This window comes from Oreochromis aureus, linkage group 14 (genome assembly GCF_013358895.1).
Source record: "Oreochromis aureus strain Israel breed Guangdong linkage group 14, ZZ_aureus, whole genome shotgun sequence".
Lineage (NCBI taxonomy): Eukaryota > Metazoa > Chordata > Actinopteri > Cichliformes > Cichlidae > Oreochromis > Oreochromis aureus.
In genome coordinates, this window is record NC_052955.1 from 10309611 (window position 1) to 10330130 (window position 20520).

The window sequence follows — 20520 nt, forward strand, 5'->3', positions numbered from 1 at the left end:
TCAGTCTTATTATTGGGCAGCAAATATTCAAAATATGCTGTACTGGATGAGTAAGTTTACTGCAGAGACTCCAGCTTAGCTCCAAATTGAGTCACCCAATTGTGGCAAAACATGCCTATCAGCTTTGTTGAGTTCAGCTCTCCCATTAGAACTATACACCTATAAACATAACCCTTTGTTGTATGACTCGCTCAGAATCTGGGTGCAATGTAAGAAAAGGTTTGGGTTACACTTAATGTCAATTAAAGGACATATCAGCTCAAATCATATGTTCCCACCCTCCATGATGGACTCTGCCTTTAAAATATGGGAAAGTAATGGACTTAGAAATATCAAAGACCTTTTTGTAGATGGAATTTTTGCCTCATTCACGCAGCTCCTGAAGCAGTTTAATGGTCCTCGGCAACATTTTTTCCGCTATTTACAAATTCGCCACTTTGTAAAGAGTCGATTTCCTTCATTTCCGGAACTACCTGAGGAAACTTCTTTGGATAAAATTATTAATATAAACATTCGTAAGAGAGGGGCGATTAAAGAAATCTATGCTACATTATTAGATCTTCAATGTCCTTCTCTCTCCATCCTTAAAATACAGTGGGAGAAAGACCTTGGGATGACTATAACAGATGAACTCTGGCAATCTTTTCTCCATAGGGTACACTCTTCTTCGATATGTGCCAGGCACGGGCTCCTCCAATTCAAGGTCCTACACCGATTACATATCTCCAAGGAAAAGTTAGCCAAATTCTATCCAGGAGCTGACCCCCCAGATGTACAACAGAGGTTGCTCCTTCATAGCAGACATGCCCCAAACTTCATAACTATTGGGTGTGTCAGGTTTCCTGGGTCGTTGACCCAGTGTTTTCTGTTTTGTCATGTTCAGTTTATTTTGCCACTTCCATGTTTTTCACTTCCTGTTTCCTGTTTCAGCCTGTGTACCTGTGTATCGTTAGTGCAATTATGTTCAGCTGTTCACTCACCGGTCTCTCACACCTCAACTTGACAGGGTGTCTATATTTAACACCCTTTCAGAGATGTATAACGTTAAATATGATCCTTCTGCTCTAACGTCTATCTTTGGGGTGATACCTCAAAACATCACTTTGCCAAAATACTATTCGAATTCTACTGCCTTTGCTTCACTTATTGCAAGGCACCTTATACTTTTAAGATGGAAGCTCCTCCCACACATGAACAGTGGCTTGCAGAGCTCATGAGGTTTTTGCATTTAGAAAAGATGAGGTATACACTGGCAGGTTCAACCACCAAATTTCTTAAAGCATGGCAGCCATTCCTGATGTACATGGAAACATTTAAAATGACCACCTTATCATGACCGGATACCATATCTCTATATTACTATCATAGTTAACTGTACACTGAATGTCCCTTAAACATTTTATTTTTATACTTGTGTTTGTTGTTGTTTGTTTGTTTTTGGTTTTGTTTTGTTTTGTAGGGGTTTCTTTGGTTTGTTTGTTTGTTTTCCTTCTCTCTTTCTGTTATCTTTTGGGGTATTGTAAATACTGAACAGCAAACTACTGTATGTTCAAAGTTTTGTTATCAACATGCTGCTGTGACTGAAAATAAAATAATTTAAAAAAAAATAATCTTCTCCTCATTTTTTGCCTTCGGTGTTTATTACGTTTCAACAGGTTATGTGAGAGTTCCTGTGTTGTCTTAGTTGAACATGAGGCAGTGTTTGACTCATTCTGAGGAACAAAATCTGATGTTACCTGAGTTTCTATCACAGAATTTGCAGAGGTCTCATTTTCAAAATAATCAGAAAGACGATTGTTCGTCTCAGCAGCATCTGTCTCATTGGAACAATCTACTCTGGATGATGTCACTTCAGTGGTTAAAGTGTCAGTCACAGTTTTCCGTGTCTGCTCAGTATATGTTTTGCAGGTTAATTCATGAACAGATTCATTTACAGCTGGTGCTGGAACACTTGTTGGGGGTTGTCCGTATTCAGTGGTTTGATTTGCATCTCTTTGGTCAGTGGTGTTTTCACTGTGAAACTCAAAAGGCTGAAGCTCATAAGTGCAGGTTGGGGCGATGCTAAACATTCGGTACAAACGTTTGAGCCTGTCAATCATGTCATTAAGACGTGAATTTTAACATAACTGCAGCTCCACCACTTACACCTAGCGACAATAGCATTTCTGTAGACAGGGAGGGACTGGGACTAAAAAACAGCCCTGAACTTTGACTGGACCCGGCCCAAAGCAATCGGCCTGTGGAAACTCGGCAATAATAATGCTTGGCATGAGTGTTACAAGACTTTAATTGTGGCTTATGCTATCAAACCATCAAAATTATAGCAACAGTCCTGATGTTGACTAGATGTTGTATTGAAAGTATATTATTATAGATTAACTTGAATACTCACATAGAAATGGAGGTCTCAACATACTGCAGTGCCTCTGGGTGAACCAAAACATAACGGTTATCTGAAACACACAACACATAGTACTGTATGAGTTATGATAAATCACAAAGTAAAGAGGTTTTAGTATGCAGGTTAACTTTAATACTCACCTTACTCAATGTTGGGGGATAAGTATTTTCTTCAACAGGTCGCTTTTTCTGCAACTCTGTCTATGACCAAGTCATTGTCAAGGGACATGAGTATGTCTTTCTCTGTAGTCATAAGCATGAATGCTTCCCGGTGTTCTTGCTGGGTTTTTTTTTGAAAGAAGGAAGTTATAATTTAAGGGGTTTTTGTAACTTCAAAACAGGGAAGGTACGTACTACAAGAAAAACCTTTTGTGTGTCTGTTCATGGAGTAAAACTGTGGAACAGTCTGAATATGGAATTAAAGCAATGTCCAAACATAAAACAGTTCAAAAAGAGTTATAAAAATATGATCTTCTCAAAAAATAAAGAAAGGGAAAATATTGAAATTAAGTTAATGTCTCTATTTAAAAAAATTCATGATGTGATATTATAGTATATAGTATATCAGAAATCTGTTCACTATTTTTATTACAGGTTATATCAGTAAGGAAGCTGACTAAATATTAACTGATAACTTATGGCAAAGGGGTGGGATTAAATAAGTGTTCCCTTTCAACATGTAAATGAATCAGAAAGGTAGCAATATTGAAATGTACTGACTTTTGTATAGTATTTTTTTTCTCTCTTATTTTCTTTTCTAAATGTACCTGTATATTGTTTACATGTTTGAAATAGATTAACAATCAATCAATTAACAATCAATCAATCATCACAGCCAACCCCTACCATCCTGACCTTGTACTCTTCAAGTGCAGACATTTTAAGCCGTGGCCACTGAGCTGGCAGACACTTTAACTCAGACTGCAAATTGACAGCTGTTGCTCTGCTGTCAAACCTGAGCAGGCATTTGCTAAGTTCTTGAAATGCCGAATCAGGCAGAGTACCTGATGCCACTTCAGCAAAGTTTCTTGGATCAAGAAGGGCCAAGTCGGTATAGAGTGCAGCATGGGTCAGAAAATACTTGTGAACCTGTGAACCCGCTGCAAGGTGCTGCTGCTAGCTGTGCTGCTAAATATGTCGGTTAGTCTGTGACATTTAGAGGCTTCAGCTTCTAATGCCCGCAATTTTTTTTCTCTTGCCTTCTCAGCCCCACCCTTTTCTTTCCTTTTTTTACGTGCAGCCGTGTTTTGCATCTTTTCTTTCCACCGTCTTTGCCTCCTACTCCACTTCTTCTTGTCCTTGCCTGTTGGCCACAGCCAATGCAGCTGGCATCCCACTTAGATCTGCAGTGCTGCCCCCTAGAGTACTGGAGTGTGAAAGAGATTAGTGGGACAAAAAAAACAGGTGTTGAAAGCATGCGTGGAGAGTGGTGGGCCAGCCCGCTGGCCTTCCTGGAGTACCGGTCGTTCTGTGATGCTCCAGAATCCACAGATGCCCAGTCCGCCCCTGCCTGCTGCTGTCAGACCTGCAGGTATCAGGCTTGTGATGTTCTCCTTTATAGCAGACAGTAATTAATTTTTTTGAGTGGCACAAATAATTTGTTAACATGACACAAAGTTACTTTATAAAGGTGGCTCTCCATCTTCTGCATCTGTGAAAGTTCCAGCACATAACTACTCTTTAAAGGTGTTTACTAGAAAAAAGATATAGCTACATAGACCCAAGTTTCACTATAAAAGCTACCTAAAAGTTTTGTAACACTTTTTCTTCTCCAGAAAATGGAATAAAATACTTTGACTTCCTGCTAATATTAGCTCCATCCTAGCCATGAAGAGGGTGCAGTGTTGTAGCTGGACACTTTTAACATGAACCTTGATTTCTTTCATTTTGTGCTTTTGTCTTTTGTTTTTTGTTTTTTTTTGTATTGATTTAAATAGTCTGCTGAAAACAAAATGAAGGTTATTGTAAGCATGTGAACATTTACTTCCAATCCAACTTTATTGTGCCAAAAAGTTTGGGAACCACTGGGTTATTGTGATCATGTGAGCATTACCTTTTCGACTTTTATCCTGCCATTGAGGGGATGATATCATCTTTTTGCAATATCTGATGCAATAAAGATATTTCACATTCTTATGTCTAATTTGATTGGAAGAGGGAGGTGTCCAATTGAAACTTACGGTTCTTTCAAAGCCTTAAAATGGAAAGTTTAAATATTGGCCAGTAAAAGCAAAGGTGTTTGACTGAGCTCAGAGGTGTTTGTGAAGTCTTATAAAGATTTACCACGTACTTTCTCCATATTTGCTTTGCTTTTTTCCTTCTTCTTCTTCAACTTTCAAAACAATATGTCTTCACAGAATGCTTCAATCAATGTAACACACTTTATTATAGGTGGTTTTGACACGCTCAGTAGACCTATTGCTGTTGGTGTGGTTATACTAATAATCTATCTTCTTGCTGTTCTTGCCAATATGGCAAATATTATGTTTATTATTTCTGACAAGAGATTACATAAACCAATGTACCTTATGATTTGCAACCTTGCTGTTGTTGATATAGTGTACACCTCCAGTTGCAGTCCAACAATGATTGGGGTTCTACTTGCAGGTGTTAATACTGTATCCTATGTGGAGTGTTTAATTCAAATGTGTGCTTTCACTTTGGGAACATCAATGGAGTCGTTTGTTTTAGCATTTATGGCATTGGATAGATTCATTGCAATAATTTATCCTTTCCAGTATCACAGTTATTTAACAAACACACGTGTTCTTGTTCTTACATTTATCTTGTGGTTTGTTAACTGGTGTTTTATGTGTTATATGCCTGCAACAGTTGTCCCCCTCCCACACTGCAGTTCAAGGCTGATATACAGCTTCTGTGACTTTGCTGCTATAATAAGAACAACCTGTGTTAACCCAGAGAAATATTTCAATGAAGCTGCCATAATAATGTTTTTTATTTTATTTTTCACTTTCGTTTTCATTTCTCTTTCATATTGTGGAATCTTACTTTTTGTAAAATTATCTTCAAATAATGAAAAAAAGAAAATGGGGAGCACTCTTGTGAGTCACTTAATTTGTGTAATTCTTCATTACTGTCCTGCATTTGTTCACATTATCTTCACCAGGTTTGGCGTGGTATTAACTCTTGAGGAACGCCAAGGTTTAGTAATTGGTGCAGTCCTCGGTCCATGTCTTGTAAATCCTTTTGTGTACTGTCTTAGAACAAAAGAAATTAAACATAAGCTCTTTAAGATTTTGAAAAAGTTTCACACATATGACTAAAATCCTGCGAACTGAGTGTGCTTTTTTAAGGATAAAAACAGTAATAGCCTTACTTTACATTGGTGCATATTTTCTGAACATTTTGTCACAAAATGGTTGAAACACCATTCACCTGGACTGAGACAGAAGTGAGAATTATTCTATTTTGTGGGTTTAACAAAAGATATTTGCCTTACCTTAACTTTTTATTCAACAAAAACTAACCAACTTTAGTAATGATTTATTTGAACTGCCTCAATAATTCTTTTGTTTGTTTCCAGACCTTCAGTAATGTCTGATCAGGTGTTTGGAATCCAAGGATACTATTTAATACCTGAAAGCAACAATCAGTTTTTATAACATTTCAAAAATGATCAAAATGAATGAATGGCTCCAACACCAGCCTAACATAGTTGAGATAGCTAAGCTAGTGGACTGCTGTATTTTGACAGACATTTCAGTTTGGTTTGTTAAATGATCCTATATCAGAGAGACATAAAACACACACCTAGTAAAAGAAAATGCTTGCTTGTATTGGTAACATCCCCCTCTCATTCCAAATACCTTAGCACTGCTAGCAGCAACTCTTACAGCTACATTGACAAAAGAAGACATGTTTTTGATGATATATTCAGCCTAATATGCATTAAATTCCCTCCAACAGACATTAGTAAATCATGTTTATATACAGACTCCTCCCATAATTTTTCACTCTGAAAAGGAAACTTCTACACAGATATGCAATAAGATCAGACACAAAGACACTATTGTGGCAGATTTTTAAAGACTTATATACAGCCTCGCTTATACACATAACATGCTTTTGAAAATGTATGATTTTATCTATGTTTTTTTTCTTAATAGGAGAAATTGTGATTTTTTTTTTTTAACAAATTTGTAAATTACTTAAAAAATGTTTACAGAAGTAGCTGTTCTTGAGGAAGCATTGAGGATCTGTACTTGGGCACAGCTAGCAGTCACACTATATAAATTCCATACCCAAGTCTTACTTAACTGTGCTTAAGCCCACATTTTTAAGAAGGCCAAGGCTTGGTTTACTTGTTAGTTAGTTATTACACATGTCCAGCTGAACCCCATAGATGACTGTGAGAACACTTTTTGCTATTCCTGATCAAATGTGGCAACTTTTATGACAAGCAGGGTTTACTCTCATGATAATTTTTAGTTTGATTTAAAATACCTCTAAATTAACTTAAAATAATGATAGAAAGGATTTCCACATTAATGAATTCTATTCTATTCTATTCTAAATGCCTTTCTTTTAGCATTAAGTATTTTTCTTGGACTAACGTAATTTGTATGGGTTGGATGGAGTGAATTAAATTAAACTGCACTCAACTGCATTAAATAAGTTGATATGTCATTAATTAATTTTTTTTCTTTCTTTTTTTGCCTGTCCCGTTTGGATCTTTAGCCATCAGAATTGTTGTCTGAAGGCCAAGAAAGATGCCAAGCGGATTTACTTTACCAATTGGATCATCATGGCCTTGCCATATTGGTCCATTTGATTGACCTTTATTATAATTATGTATTTATTTGATTTGATTTTTCAGTTGTTACAGACGGGACAGACATGACTGGGGGATAGGACAGGGAGAAAAAATGAAAGAAAGAGAGGGAGAGAAAGAAAAATAGAGGGGAGAAGAGATGGTGAGAAAGGGGGGAAGAGAGAAAAAACCAAAAGAAAAACAAACAAAACACCTGGATCACCTGTATAGGGATAAGAAAAAACAGACAAGAAAACAAACAAAACAGAGCAACATAATAAATACAACACCATCACAATAAACTAGCTAACAGTAGATAACGGTAGATACTAAATATTACATGTCATTGTGCAGTACGCAAGATCGACAGCACACAATGTGCTTTGAGGTAGCAACCAAGAAAGGTGTAGCTTGTGTCTGTGAAAACCCGCGTGCCGATCCACACGCTTGTATTCAAAAGGTTTCTCCATGTAATGATCTGCTAGGGAGTGTGAGGAGCCATAGCCCCGTCCCCCAGGGCATGAAGCAGGTATGGAGGAGATCCAGGCCCCAGACATCCAGAGGCCGCAGAATACGAGGACCCAAGGACGACCACTGGGGGGTAACCGTGCCACCCTCCTGGGAAGAGCTGAGGAGAGCCCCAAACGAGAGGTCACCCAGCAGCCACGGAGCAGAGGCCAGAGGGGGTTGCAGTGACGTGCCCGTGGGCTCTGCTGGCAGCCAGCTGTGCCAGAGAGGACCGGGCCTCAGGCCCAGAGGCCTGCGGGCACCCCACCCCCCGGAAAGGGCCCAGCCGGGCCACAGGCGCCAGGCCCCGCCAATCGGCCAACGGGAGTGAGCCAGTACATACATGAGCGCTCAGCCCCAGACACCAAGAACCACCAACAAACCAACATCTGAGGGAATCAGCCACTGGCAGGGAGTGTGGTGAGGGGAGATAGGCCTCCATACCTTGGAGAGCCTGAGATGTTCCCAGAGAGGTGAAGTCTAAGACCCAAGCTGACATATAGACACAGATGAACAGGCGCACGGAGACACAAACGTGCATTCCCACCCCCATATACACAAACAAATACTCGGCACTCACCCGACGTGGAGACAGACACAAATAGACACTGTACACACATTCACACTCCCCAAACATACTCTATATCCCAGGTCCGGGTACTCCTGCCCCCAGAGGGGCAAACCGTACCCGGACCCAGGAGATGTAACCCTTCTCTCTATTGGGTGGAGGAAAGCAGACCGCCTCCTTATTTGCAGTAGCAGGGAGGCCCCCAGACCCCAATCCTACGGCCAGCACCTCCTCCCAGCCCCCCAGCCCTGACGGTTAACACAACAGAGGTGAGTGAAGACCCCAAACCTCCCTCCGCCCGCTCATATGTTGTTTTGCTGCGTGCTGTTCTAAAGTGCATTTAAAACACAAGAGGGCATCATGCTTCTTGCCAGAGAGCAGCACGGCTCCTCCCGAAAACCCTCAGTGTCTATATGTATTTAAAATTGAGGATAGGGCACCAGCGCCAGAGGTGGGTTTGAATACACAGACCATCCTCTGGACGCTGTATAACGTGCCCACCCCCAAGGCCCTATATGTATGTGTTATGAGAGTGTGAGTAATGTGGATGTCTAGGTTGCGGAATAAAATTGAGGCACAGGCGGCCAGAAGGGGACGCAGCAGGGGGAAGTGCCTCCCCTGCACCCTGGTGACACACCTGCACCCCAAGCCCTGCGTGTGTGTGGGTGTGGTGGAGCGGGAAGAGGGAGGCAGCTGAGGATGGGGAGGGAAGAAAGGGAGGGGCAAGCGGCCCCTCCCTGGGGCCAGCTCCCCCGCTGACCCCAGTAGGCACCCCCATACTCTGGAACCCACCAGGGCAAGGGGGCCCAGGCCCATCTGGACCGGGGCCCTCAGCAGCAGCACCACCCCGCCCCACAGAGTCTGGGGCAGCCCACTTGACCCCACTGCAGAGAAAACTGCACCCACCCCATCATCCAATCTTCTCCCAGACTTCACAAGACAATAGACACCCAGGTTGAGTCATTCTCCACCTTTCCAATATCTCTCCCCCACCTGCAGAGTGAGCTCCTGTAGAGAGGAGACCTCCTGCAATGTAACAGCCTCCCCACCAGTTAGAGAGCCCTGCAGTTGGGCCGATGTACCAGAGGTCCCCTGCGCCGGGGCTGAGCCCCCATGCACCCACCCGCCCACCACCCCGGTGACACAACAACCAGGACCCAAGGCCCCAAGGCCCAGCCAGAGTCCCAGCCCATGGGCGGAGCACCCCCAGACAGTGTGAGCAGTTGTTAGAAGACGTATAGCCCATCTTGAACATCCTATGACCAGTATAGTGCACTCTATGTAATATTTTGTATTGTATTAATTGCAAATTGGGATTTCTGATCCATTGAAAGGTTTTTAAACATATCCGAGACCAAAGGTTTTGGTCTAAGCTGATCGATAAATCCACTTCCCATTTTGCAATAGGAAGGGATATTGATTCATCTATTTTAGAAAGTGTTCTGTATATTTTAAACAATAATTTAGGGGTTTTAAGATTAAAAAATTGTACCACACTTGGTGGTGTTTGTAATTCAGCTTCACTGGGATTAAATTTCTTTTTTACAATGGATTTAATTTGTTGATATTCCAAAAATCTTTTCTTGTTGATCCCATATTGTGTAACTAGTCTGTCAAATGGAATAAATTCTGTTCCTTCTAATATATGTTCTAAGTATTTGATTCCTTTACAACTCCAATGTGGAAAGTTGATCATATTATTGTTTTGTAGTATGTCCGGATTGTTCCAGATAGGTGTACGTTTGCATGGGATTAATGAAGACTCTGTTATTTTTAGAAACTCCCACCATGCAGTTAGAGAAGAGCGGATGTTGATGCTTTTAAAGCATTCATGTCGTTTGATGTTTGAGCTGAAAAATGGTAGGTCTGAAATTTCTAGATTATTACATAGTGCCTGTTCTACATCTATCCAGAGTTCATCTAAGAAGGTGTGTTTTAACCATCTAGAGATGAACTGAAGCCTGTTGGCTAAAAAGTAGTGATTAAAGTTAGGCATATCTAGTCCTCCTTTATCCTTGGTCGTTTGTAATGTTTAAGGTTTATCTTTCCAAAGGAGTTTAGAAATATACGAGTCTAGAGATCTGAACCAATCTTGTGATGGCTTACTTGGGATCATTGAAAATAAATAGTTTATTTTTGGCAAAACCATCATTTTTATAGTGGCGACCCTTCCCATGAGTGATATGGGTAGAGATTTCCATCTAGCCAGATCGCCTTCTACTGTCTTTACAAGTGGGATGTGGTGTAATTTAGTTAATTCTGCAAGTTTAGGAGAGATATTGATACCTAAATATTTAATGTTTCCAGATTGCATTCGGGTAGATGAAGAATTATGGAAGGAGTAATTAATCGGAAGAAGTGTAGATTTTGACCAGTTAATTGAATAATCTGAGACTCTTGAGAAAAAGTTTATCAATGCAATTACCCCAAAGAGATTGGTTTGTGAGTTTTGGAGAGAAAGTAACACATCATAAAGGCTTTTATGTTCTACATTCTTACATTTTATGCCCTTAATTGTTGTAGCCTGTCTAATTGCTGCTGCCAGTGGTTCAATAAAAATTGCAAACAGTGAAGGGGAGAGTGGGCATCCCTGCCTGGTGCCCCTTCGGAGACAGAAGCTGGAGGATGTTTGGTCATTTGTTCTGACACAAGCTGTTGGGGAATTATATAACATTTTTAACCAGCTTACGAAAGAGTTTCCAAAACCAAATTTGTGTAAAGTTGCAAATAGAAATTTCCAGTTAACTCTGTCAAATGCCTTTTCTGCATCAAGAGACAATATTATGGTTTCAATATTTTTACTTAAGTAGTCTATGTGTATTTGTTGATGAATGCCTACCTTTTATGAAACCAGTTTGGTCAGGATGAATTAAGAGGGGGGTTATTTTCTCTAATCTCTTTGAGAGAGCTTTGCAGATTATCTTAAGGTCTACATTAATAAGGGATATTGGACGATAGCTTGAAGGAAATACAGGGTCTTTGCCTGGTTTTAGTAAGAGACTAATATTTGCAGAGTTCATATTTGGTGGTAGTCTGCCATTTCCTTTGATTTCCAATAACATTCTGTGAAGAATTGGTGCCAGAATCGTCCAGAATTCTTTGTAAAATTCTGCTGGAAAGCCGTCTGGACCTGGAGCCTTATTATTGGGCATACTTACCAGGGCTTCGTGGAGTTCACCTGGCGTCAGTGGCGAATCCAGTGCCATTGCTTGGGTGTCTAATAATTTTGGAAGAGTTACGGTGTCGAGAAATTGATCAATTTCGTTTTTAGATGGGTTTATTTGTGGTGTATATAAAGTTTCATAGAAATCCCTAAAGATTTTGTTTATTTTTTTATGGTCATATATTGTGTTCCCAGATAAATCTTTAACAGCACATGTGGTTGTTTTTTCTTTATTGATTTTTAACTGGTTAGCTAGAAATTGTTGGGATTTGTTACCGTGTTTAAAATTTTGGAGGCGAAGTCTTTGTACTAAGAATTGAGTCTTTTTATCAATAATTTCATTTAATTCTAGTTTTGTTTTGTGTATTTTGTTCAATATTTCTTGATCTTGGTGGGACACATAGGCTTTTTCTAAGGATTTGATGTTTTTTTCTAATTCCTGAATATTTTTGTTTTCTTCTTTCTTCTTATGTGATGAGAAAGAAATTATTTTACCTCTCATCACAGCTTTCCCTGCTTCCCAGAGGATAGATGCTGATGTTCCAGGAATGTCATTATAGCCTAGAGTCCATTCTTTTTTAAAGTATTTGATAAACTCTTCAACTTTGAGTAGTGATGTATTAAATCTCCAGTTTTTACTTGGCGCAGTATTATTCTTGTGTATTAGTGTTAAAGGTACAGGAGCATGATCACTGACAGTTATAGGGTGAATCTCAGTGTTGGAGATTTCACTCAGCAATGAACTGCTGACTAGGAGATAATCCAGAATCGCGCAGGAGTGATGGACATGTGAAAAGAAAGTATATTCCTTACTGTTGGGGTGAAGGGAATGGCATGCATCGCAAAGACCAAAGCTGCTCATATACTGTTTGATTATATTTGTGGACTGCCAATTGCACTGAGTTCCTGCTGTATTGAGCCTATCCATTTCTTCATTTAGCCTAGCCCCAGGTTGAAGTCGCCCCCAAGGACAAGTGTGCAATCTAGGTGTTCAGAGAGTGTACTAAAAAAATCAACCTGCAGAACACCGGCCCTCGAGGCCTAGAGTTCGACACCTGTGGTCTACGGTGTGGCTCCCGCAAGGAATGACAATCTCCACCCAGAGGAGGAGACATGAAGCAGAGCAGGAAAAACATTGCCGACCATGACAGTAATGTTTTAATCTTTGCACCAGGACAACATATGAAACTCAAACTACATACATTCAAGTATGCATGAGAGATACATGTTTCAAAATGACAGGGAGCATCTAGAACACCTAGAGAGGGTGCAAAAAATGACGCACAGGCAGAGCACAACACCCCTGCCGTAGACTGATTAACATTGTAGTATTTAAGACCAGCGTTGACAAATATTCTTCGCCAGAACATCAGCTAACCAGCATTAGTTTCGGCCGCTCATATTTCTTGCTCTCGTAAAATTTATACTAATCTTGTTTTCTCTATCTCCAGTCAAGTCCACGGAAAATAAAGTCACTCTGCCTGCATTTATCCCCAACCCGATCACTGGTTGCTCCTTTTCCACCACAGCTCTGGTATGCATTTCCCACTTAGTCTCATCTGCCTGTCTCTTCGTCGGAACCTCTCTGGACTACCTCATTCACATGCTCATCTGGGCCTCGCCTCCCCCTCTCGCAAACCTATACCTGCCGACAAAGTAAGCTCAAATTACTCTCCCTTGGACACCAACTCTTCAGTCTTCTCCCCTGTTGTTAGAGTGGTTCTGCTCCTCGCTACTCAAAACGGATTCTGGGACCCCATTCTCATGCTCATATTCACCCACAGCTCTACTCACAGTACTTGGCCCACGTACCTAGTTCTAGCATCTCAGCTCTCCTCATAGTTATAACCTTCGTTCATGTTTTGGAAATAAACATCATTTTTGTAATATTTAACTGTCATGTCAGTCCAAGTGCATTTAGATTTATCATTGCCCACAGTAATGTGTGTTTGCCCTTGCCCTTTTATATAGATCCCCAGCCACTAGTTGACTTGAGTAGATTTTGCCCACGGTCATTGTTTTCACTTACCTGTATATAGTGACTGTACCTGACATGAGCGTGTTCTACCGTCTCACTTGCTGTGAATAAATCTTGCCTCGTACGTTGAGTTTCTCATTTGAATCTTTTTTGGGTCCAATCTGTACCTTACAGCTCTCGTTGTGACAATTACATTATTTTGCAGCTGACAACAAGATTCAGATTCAGAAGACTTTATTCATGCCCGAGGGGCAATTGAGAAACTGACCTTGCCGACCATACATACAATACACAAACATTACATTGGGAAGACAGGTCAGGCTAGGTAGCTGGCCGGTCAGCCACATGAGCAGCGACCCGGAACCGAACAATGGAAAATACACAACATCAGGAAAGACAAGGAAAAAAAAGACCTCCCCCCAGACTGAGCTCGAAGAGGGAGATCAGTTTGAGAACAGAAAAAAAAACACCTCTGCACATAGCACATGAAAAACTCTTAATACACCATTGAAACACATGACAAGCAACAGGGATGGGCAGGCACGTGCAGAGGGGGGGGCGGAAGGGGCTTGAGCACCCGCCCCTTTCCTGTTGGGTGCCCAAAGTGCCCTTTTGTTGAGGCAATTTTTTTTTTAAAATTTTAATTATTTTTTTTTTAAATGTGTGTGTGCGTGTGGAGTCCTGTCTGTGCTCCTCAACAATAATATTTAACTATTAATCACATTTTTGCTAAATAAAAGGATCTGGCTTGCATCAGTCACATGATCACCATTAACCAATGATCGCCCTTGACGGCAGAACGCGCTGGTTACGAGCCGGGAACAAGCTCACAAAGTGTGCGCGCATTTTTGCGGTCCGGAGCTGTAGGAGAAACACAAATTAACTCAGAGACACAGACTGATGCGACAAAACCAGTAAGTAGGTGTACAGTGCACACTGTAGTCTAAAGCACACAGGAGTATTAGCTTATCACGTACATGCTTTTAAGCTGTCTTATGACAACTGACGAACTGAAACAAATGAGCGTGCTGTGTGTGCAACACAGCGACAAACTTTACCTGTCCTTTTATTAACTGCACAAGTAGTGCTGGTCATAGCTGCTGGCTCACTGGGTAAGGCTGTCATGGGTCTGTAGCTCTGTCACCGTTTAGGGAACATATTTAGTTTTAAAGTAAGTTACAGGGCTTTTCCTGCCTTTCTGGGGGCTTATATTTCACTTAAAACGATCTAATATGCATGTCCACATAATAATGGATTATTATAATTATAATATTTAAAAAAAACACGCTGTATTTTAAAGAACATACATTAAGAAACAGATTATATTAGATTTATATTTTAAATATGACAAAATGCTGATTTTACAGCAGCAAAATTATTGTATCTCTACAGTTTAAAAATGTAATAAGCTTTCTCCCTGCACAGAGTGGATAGTGAAACAAATGGAATCATCATAAATACATTATTATAAATTTATTACTTTTTTTCCTCATTGCTTTATTATTGTAGCTCTAGCAATAAATAATAAGTGAAGGATTCTGGATCAGCACCATGATGCAAACTTGTGCCCACAGTATATACAGTATTCTGAAGAAGGTCTAAAATGTCACTGTGTGTGCGTGCATGTGTGTGTTTTATGTATATGGATTTTTGAATTATTACTCATAATATAACATTGTCCAGACATGGCTGGTAAGGACATGAGGAGGAAACAGTAGGAGCTATGTGAGGTTACTAAAGGCAGTGGATCCCTCAGCAGCTGGATTACAAAGAGCACAGGTAACATTAACACATGTACCAGTTGTTGGAGAGGTATTCCAGTATAAAAATAATAATAAGCACAACTGAAATGTTTTGCTTCTATAACATTTTTCTGTCATCATTTTATTATAGATTAAGTGTAAGAGTTGTTAAGTGTGGATAATTAAATAATAGTTTATTGCACTAGCAAGTTGTGCCTTGTTCTCAGATGGACAGCAAGTGGAGAGTGATAGATGAAATGAGGGGATGGAAGGAGGAAGAGAGGCAAAGAGTGATTCACAGGCAGAGTCTAGTTTATTTCTCAGTTTTTTGTTGCCTTATGGTTCCAAGCACTGTCACCAATCTTTGCATTTTGTTATTATCTCATGACACTTTTTTAATCAGCTACCATCTCTCCTATGGACTTTTTAATGTCTACAGTCTCAGATCAACACAGCCCTGCCCTCCAGCACTATCAGCAGCAGGAGCAGCAGCAACCCCTCAACAGCAACATTGTACCCATCAGGTAAAACATAGGCTATGTTTGCTTTGCCTCACAACAGTGATATAGTATGATGCAGTCCCATATTAGATTCTTGATGAATGTGTGTTGTTATTATTCACCCTGGTTCAATGTGCCCCTTTTTAGCTTTGAGCACCCGCCCCTATAAACGTCTCTGCACGGCCCTGGGGATGGGTAAAAGGTGAGAGACAGCCAGTGTAGACAGTGCATCCAGGCCTGCAGCATATGCGCTGGTCCCCTTTCATCCACCGTCTGCATTGGGAGGGAATAAGCCTCGAAGGCGTTTAGAAGGGGGGGGGATGAGTGTATATCTGCATGTGTATATATGTGTGTGTGTATATGTGTGTCCAGAGTTCAGCTGAGACAGTGTCCTTCGCCCTTCCAGGCTAAGTAAACAGTCTTTCAGCCAACCCAGGTGGCCTTGCATAGGATAGGAAGAAACAGTCTATGCACACTCTGTTATCAGGGTGTTTTTGTTCAGCTCCAGCCAGCAAGTGTATTTAATATAATGTTAATATTATTTCAGATAACAACCAAGGTATTCAGTGAATAAACAGAAACTACACATATACCCATCAAAATACAACTATTTATTTCACTATTTAAAAAACATGACATGCCCTGTTCACTAGGAATATGTTACTACAACACTGCTTTCCTACAGAGGTCCCTGTGTGCTTTGAACTTCTATGCCATAAAACTTGTGTCATGAAGTTGCTTGCACTTGGATAGGCATAGAATCAACTTTTCTTCCATGTTTTCATTCATTGTGTGGTTGAAGATAGCATGGCTGTAGGCTTTGCTTTTGTATTGGTTGTATGAAGGTAGATCACATGCGCCAGTACACACTGGCAAGCTTGTGCTGCGCTTTGCAGATGATTTTCAGTGATGAGGCTGACTAAATACAAGGAGAAAACACAGGTGCAAACAAGACAACCTGGACATGAAATGGAACTAAATTAAACAAATAACTAAGAACTAGAAAATTACATGATTAACATAGGAAGCACAAGGGACTGCAAGAACTAAGGAAAAAAGTCACATATAAATACAAAGCTACCTCCAAATGAACAGAATCAACCTTTTGGGATGTATTCTGTTTACATTATACATGCTTCCCTTAGGCAGTATCATCAGAAGACATAGTATACATTTTCACTGCTATGCAGATGACATCCAGCTGTATCTATCTATGAAGCCAGATAACACACACCAATTAGTTAAACTGCAGGAATGTCTTAAAGACATAAAGACCTGGATGGCCGCTAACTTTCTGCTTCTTAATTCAGATAAAACTGAGGTTATTGTATTCGGCCCTGAAAATGTTAGAAATATGGTATCTAACCAGATTCTTACTCTGGATGGCATTACCTTGGCCTCTAGTAACACTGTGAGGATACTTGGAGTCATTTTTGACCAAGATATGTCCTTCAATGCACATATTAAACAAATATGTAAGACTACTTTCTTCCATTTGCACAACATCTCTAAAATTAGAAATATCCTGTCTCAGAGTGACGCTGAAAAACTAGTTGATGCATTTATTACTTCCAGGCTGGACTACTGTAATTCATTATTATCAGGAAGTCCTAAAAACTCCCTGAAAAGCCTTCAATTAATCCAAATTGCTGCACCAAGAGTACTGACAGGGACTAGAAAGAGAGAACATATTTCTCCTGTATTGGCTTGAATTCAAAATCCTGCTCCTCACATACAAATTCTCAAATAATCAGGCCCCATCTTATCTTAACGACCTTGCAGTACCATATCACCCTATTAGAGCACTTCGCTCTCGCACTGCAGGCTTACTTGTTGTTCCTAGAGTATTTAAAAGTAGAATGGGAGGGAGAGCCTTCAGTTTTCAGGCCCCTCTACTTTGGAACCAGCTTCCAGTTAGTATTCGGGAGACAGAAAGTATCTCTACTATTAAGATTAGGCTTAAAACTTTCCTTTTTGCTAAAGCATACAGTTAGGGCTAGACCAGGTGACCCTGAATCCTCCCTTAGTTATGGTGTAATAGACATAGGCTGCTGGGGGATTCCCATGATGCATTGAGTTTTTCCTTTCCAGTCACCTTTCTCACTCACTATGTGTTAATAGACCTCTCTGCATCGAATCGTACCTGTTATTAATCTCTGTCTGTCTTCCACAGCATGTCTTTATTCTGTTTTCCTTCTCTCACACAAACCGGTCACAGCAGATGGCCGCCCCTCCCTGAGCCTAGTTCTCCCGGAGGTTTCTTCCTGTTGAAAGGGAGTTTTTCCTTCCCACTGTCGTCAAAGTGCTTGCTCATAGGGAGTCATATGATTGTTCAGTTTTTCTCTGTATGTATTATTGTAGGATCTACTGTACAATATAAAGGGCCTTGAGGCAACTGTTGTTGTGATTTGGCGCTATATAAATAAAATGGAATTGAATGGAATTGAACTGAAATCGAAAGATAGATCAAGAACCCCTTTCTCAAAACATAATGCAATAATGTATTAAGATTCAAAAGACTGCTAGCATAGCGGGGTTTTTAACAGGGCTCCCACACAAACGCAAAGCAGAAATGAAGCATCACCAAATATGCTTCCAAACCAACTTCCTTCCAAGCCAAAGACTAGAAAATATGATAAAGGCAAGGCAAGGCAAGGCAAGTTTATTTATATAGCACAATTCAACAACAAGGTGATTCAAAGTGCTTTACAGAGACATTAAAAACAAAAACAAATAAAAAGCATGATCTTGCCTTTGGCATCACCTGCACAACGGTGGTGCCAAGTAGGGGTGGGTTTCAATAACCGATTTTTCCGATCGATTTATTCAATCCTGAATCGATTTTTAAATATAACTGTATTTAGCCAGAAACGCGAGGTTCTCAGGTTAAAGCTCACAAAACTATTTCAACAACCACCAAACAGCTAAAACAGCAAATGAGAGCAGGTAAACGGATTCCACACAAAAACGTAAACACAAAGCACGGACCCGATGCATCAGACGCATCTGTGAGATGTCGGCTTTCTCACTCGACGGCACATACACAGACACGCCGTCGTTACTGAAAGCAGACATCTCATAGCTTCTGATGCTGCCGGTTTTGTCACTCTCCGACCAAATTCACTGAACCAGCAGCAAAAGAAGATCAAAACTACGCTTCACATTTGATAAACATCGTCATTAATTCCTTCTTACTTTGGCTGTTTTGCTTCCACCAAGATAAAATCACACTTCCTGCACAGCGCTCTCTCTCTCTCTCTCTCTTTCTCAGTGTACTTCATGAACAGTTTCCCCATCTAAAAATCTCTGTTTTTTGCATCTACTTGCTTATTACGCACGAGTCTACTGTGTCTACAGTGCTGTGAGTCGCTGTTTTTTTTCTTCTTTTTTTTTTAAAATGATAAGTGTCAATACTGATAAATGATCAGAATTATAATATTTCTGACTGTCTGAGTCAAAATTGAATCTAATCGAATCCAACTGATTGTAGAGATCCGTGATGATAACCAGCCCTAGTGCCAAGGTAGGTATCCCCAACAGAATTTGTTCCCCCTGTGTCAGGAGCACGCACTGGGCTGTCCAAATCACGGACAAACAGTATCCCACATTCTTGATTTTTAGTTCACACACACTTCTTATAATGACGAACTGTACAAAAGGCCAGCCAGTCGACAGAACTCACGAACAGAGCCACATCTGCTGAGTAAATATATCAGCATACAGCTGCCGATTAGCCAATCAGCGGTGAGGCAAACCATCCTCCTCACCAATCAGAAGACACAATTCTACCTCATCATTACGCAAACGCTTCGACGCAGAGAGTTCGGTAGTAGCTGCAGTTGGGGAGAGTCTGCAGAGGTTTAGTTTACTCACCGTGTGGATTTTCGTTCCTTCTTATGCTGTTAGCGGTGTGCGTCCATGAGACTGTAAGTTTCTGTTTTTTATCCTGTTTGTTCTTTGCTGCGGCCATTATCCTCCCTTGTTTAAATCCTTGGCGCACACTTTGTTTACCGAATGTTGCTGCCGTTTACTGCAAAGCAGCCTCTGCCATGCAGTCATTAAGGGACCGTCACTAATTTCCAATATTGGCTCTTGTGTAAAGTGCCTAGTTAAGATTTATGTAAATAGTAAAATTAGCATCTGTTGATACTCCCTTATTTTGGTTCAATGGTCCACCACCCAGTATTGTTGTATTACACATTTAATTCACTCTGTTCACGTAATTATGTAAGACTTTTATGTTCTTTCCAACAGAAACCACACCATCACTTCACCACACGGCATATAGCATTTTACAGCCCATTAAATCCCCTCACTCACATTATGGATGTGTACCTCGGATTTTTGTTAAATAAATGAGTGAACGACAGATACCTGAGTGGCAGTGGATTTTGTGGATAAGCCATCCGTTCTTATCGGACAACCCTGTTGAGATTGTGGATTCATAGAGTCAGCACCTTATCATCTTCATCATTCATAGTCAGGAGGTCAAGTCCGTCCCTCTTAAAGTGACAACCTCCATTACATGGTCCTTTGAGCCGGATCTACAGTTTCACAGGCAAGATGGCTTTCTCATCCACTCCTCGTCCTCGTCGCGATGGTCATCGCCCTCGTTACCTCGATGACTTCTTGGTTCAGTTGCCGAGGAGATCACTACCACAGGTGAATGCGTCGCACAACCACTCCCCTGATGACCATGGGGCACATCCCAACACCTCAGCCACTCCAGCTGACCGGGCTTCTTAGCATGGCACCTCGGACGTGGTATTATCAGCACTGAGAGAAATGCAGGAAGATAATAATCAGCTCAGACGAGAGGTTCAAACTCTGCTTGGTGCTCTCTCTCTCCAGCCCTCAGCCCTCCAGTCGTCGCCAGCTCCCCAACCTTCTG

The 20520-nt window shown here is 40.7% G+C and overlaps 1 protein-coding gene across 1 annotated transcript; it reads left to right on the top strand.

Moving 5' to 3' along the window:
* The first annotated feature begins 4745 nt into the window (after positions 1 to 4745).
* LOC116316501 (olfactory receptor 1019-like) lies at positions 4746 to 5684 on the top strand. The gene has a single exon (XM_039598021.1). It carries the CDS (start codon positions 4746 to 4748, stop codon positions 5682 to 5684), a length of 939 nt encoding a protein of 312 aa, XP_039453955.1.
* Positions 5685 to 20520: the final 14836 nt, after the last annotated feature.

Coding starts and splice junctions, on each gene's coding strand:
- LOC116316501 (XM_039598021.1), top strand. CDS start 4,746: ATGTCTTCACAGAATGCTTCAATCAATGTAACACACTTTATTATAGGT.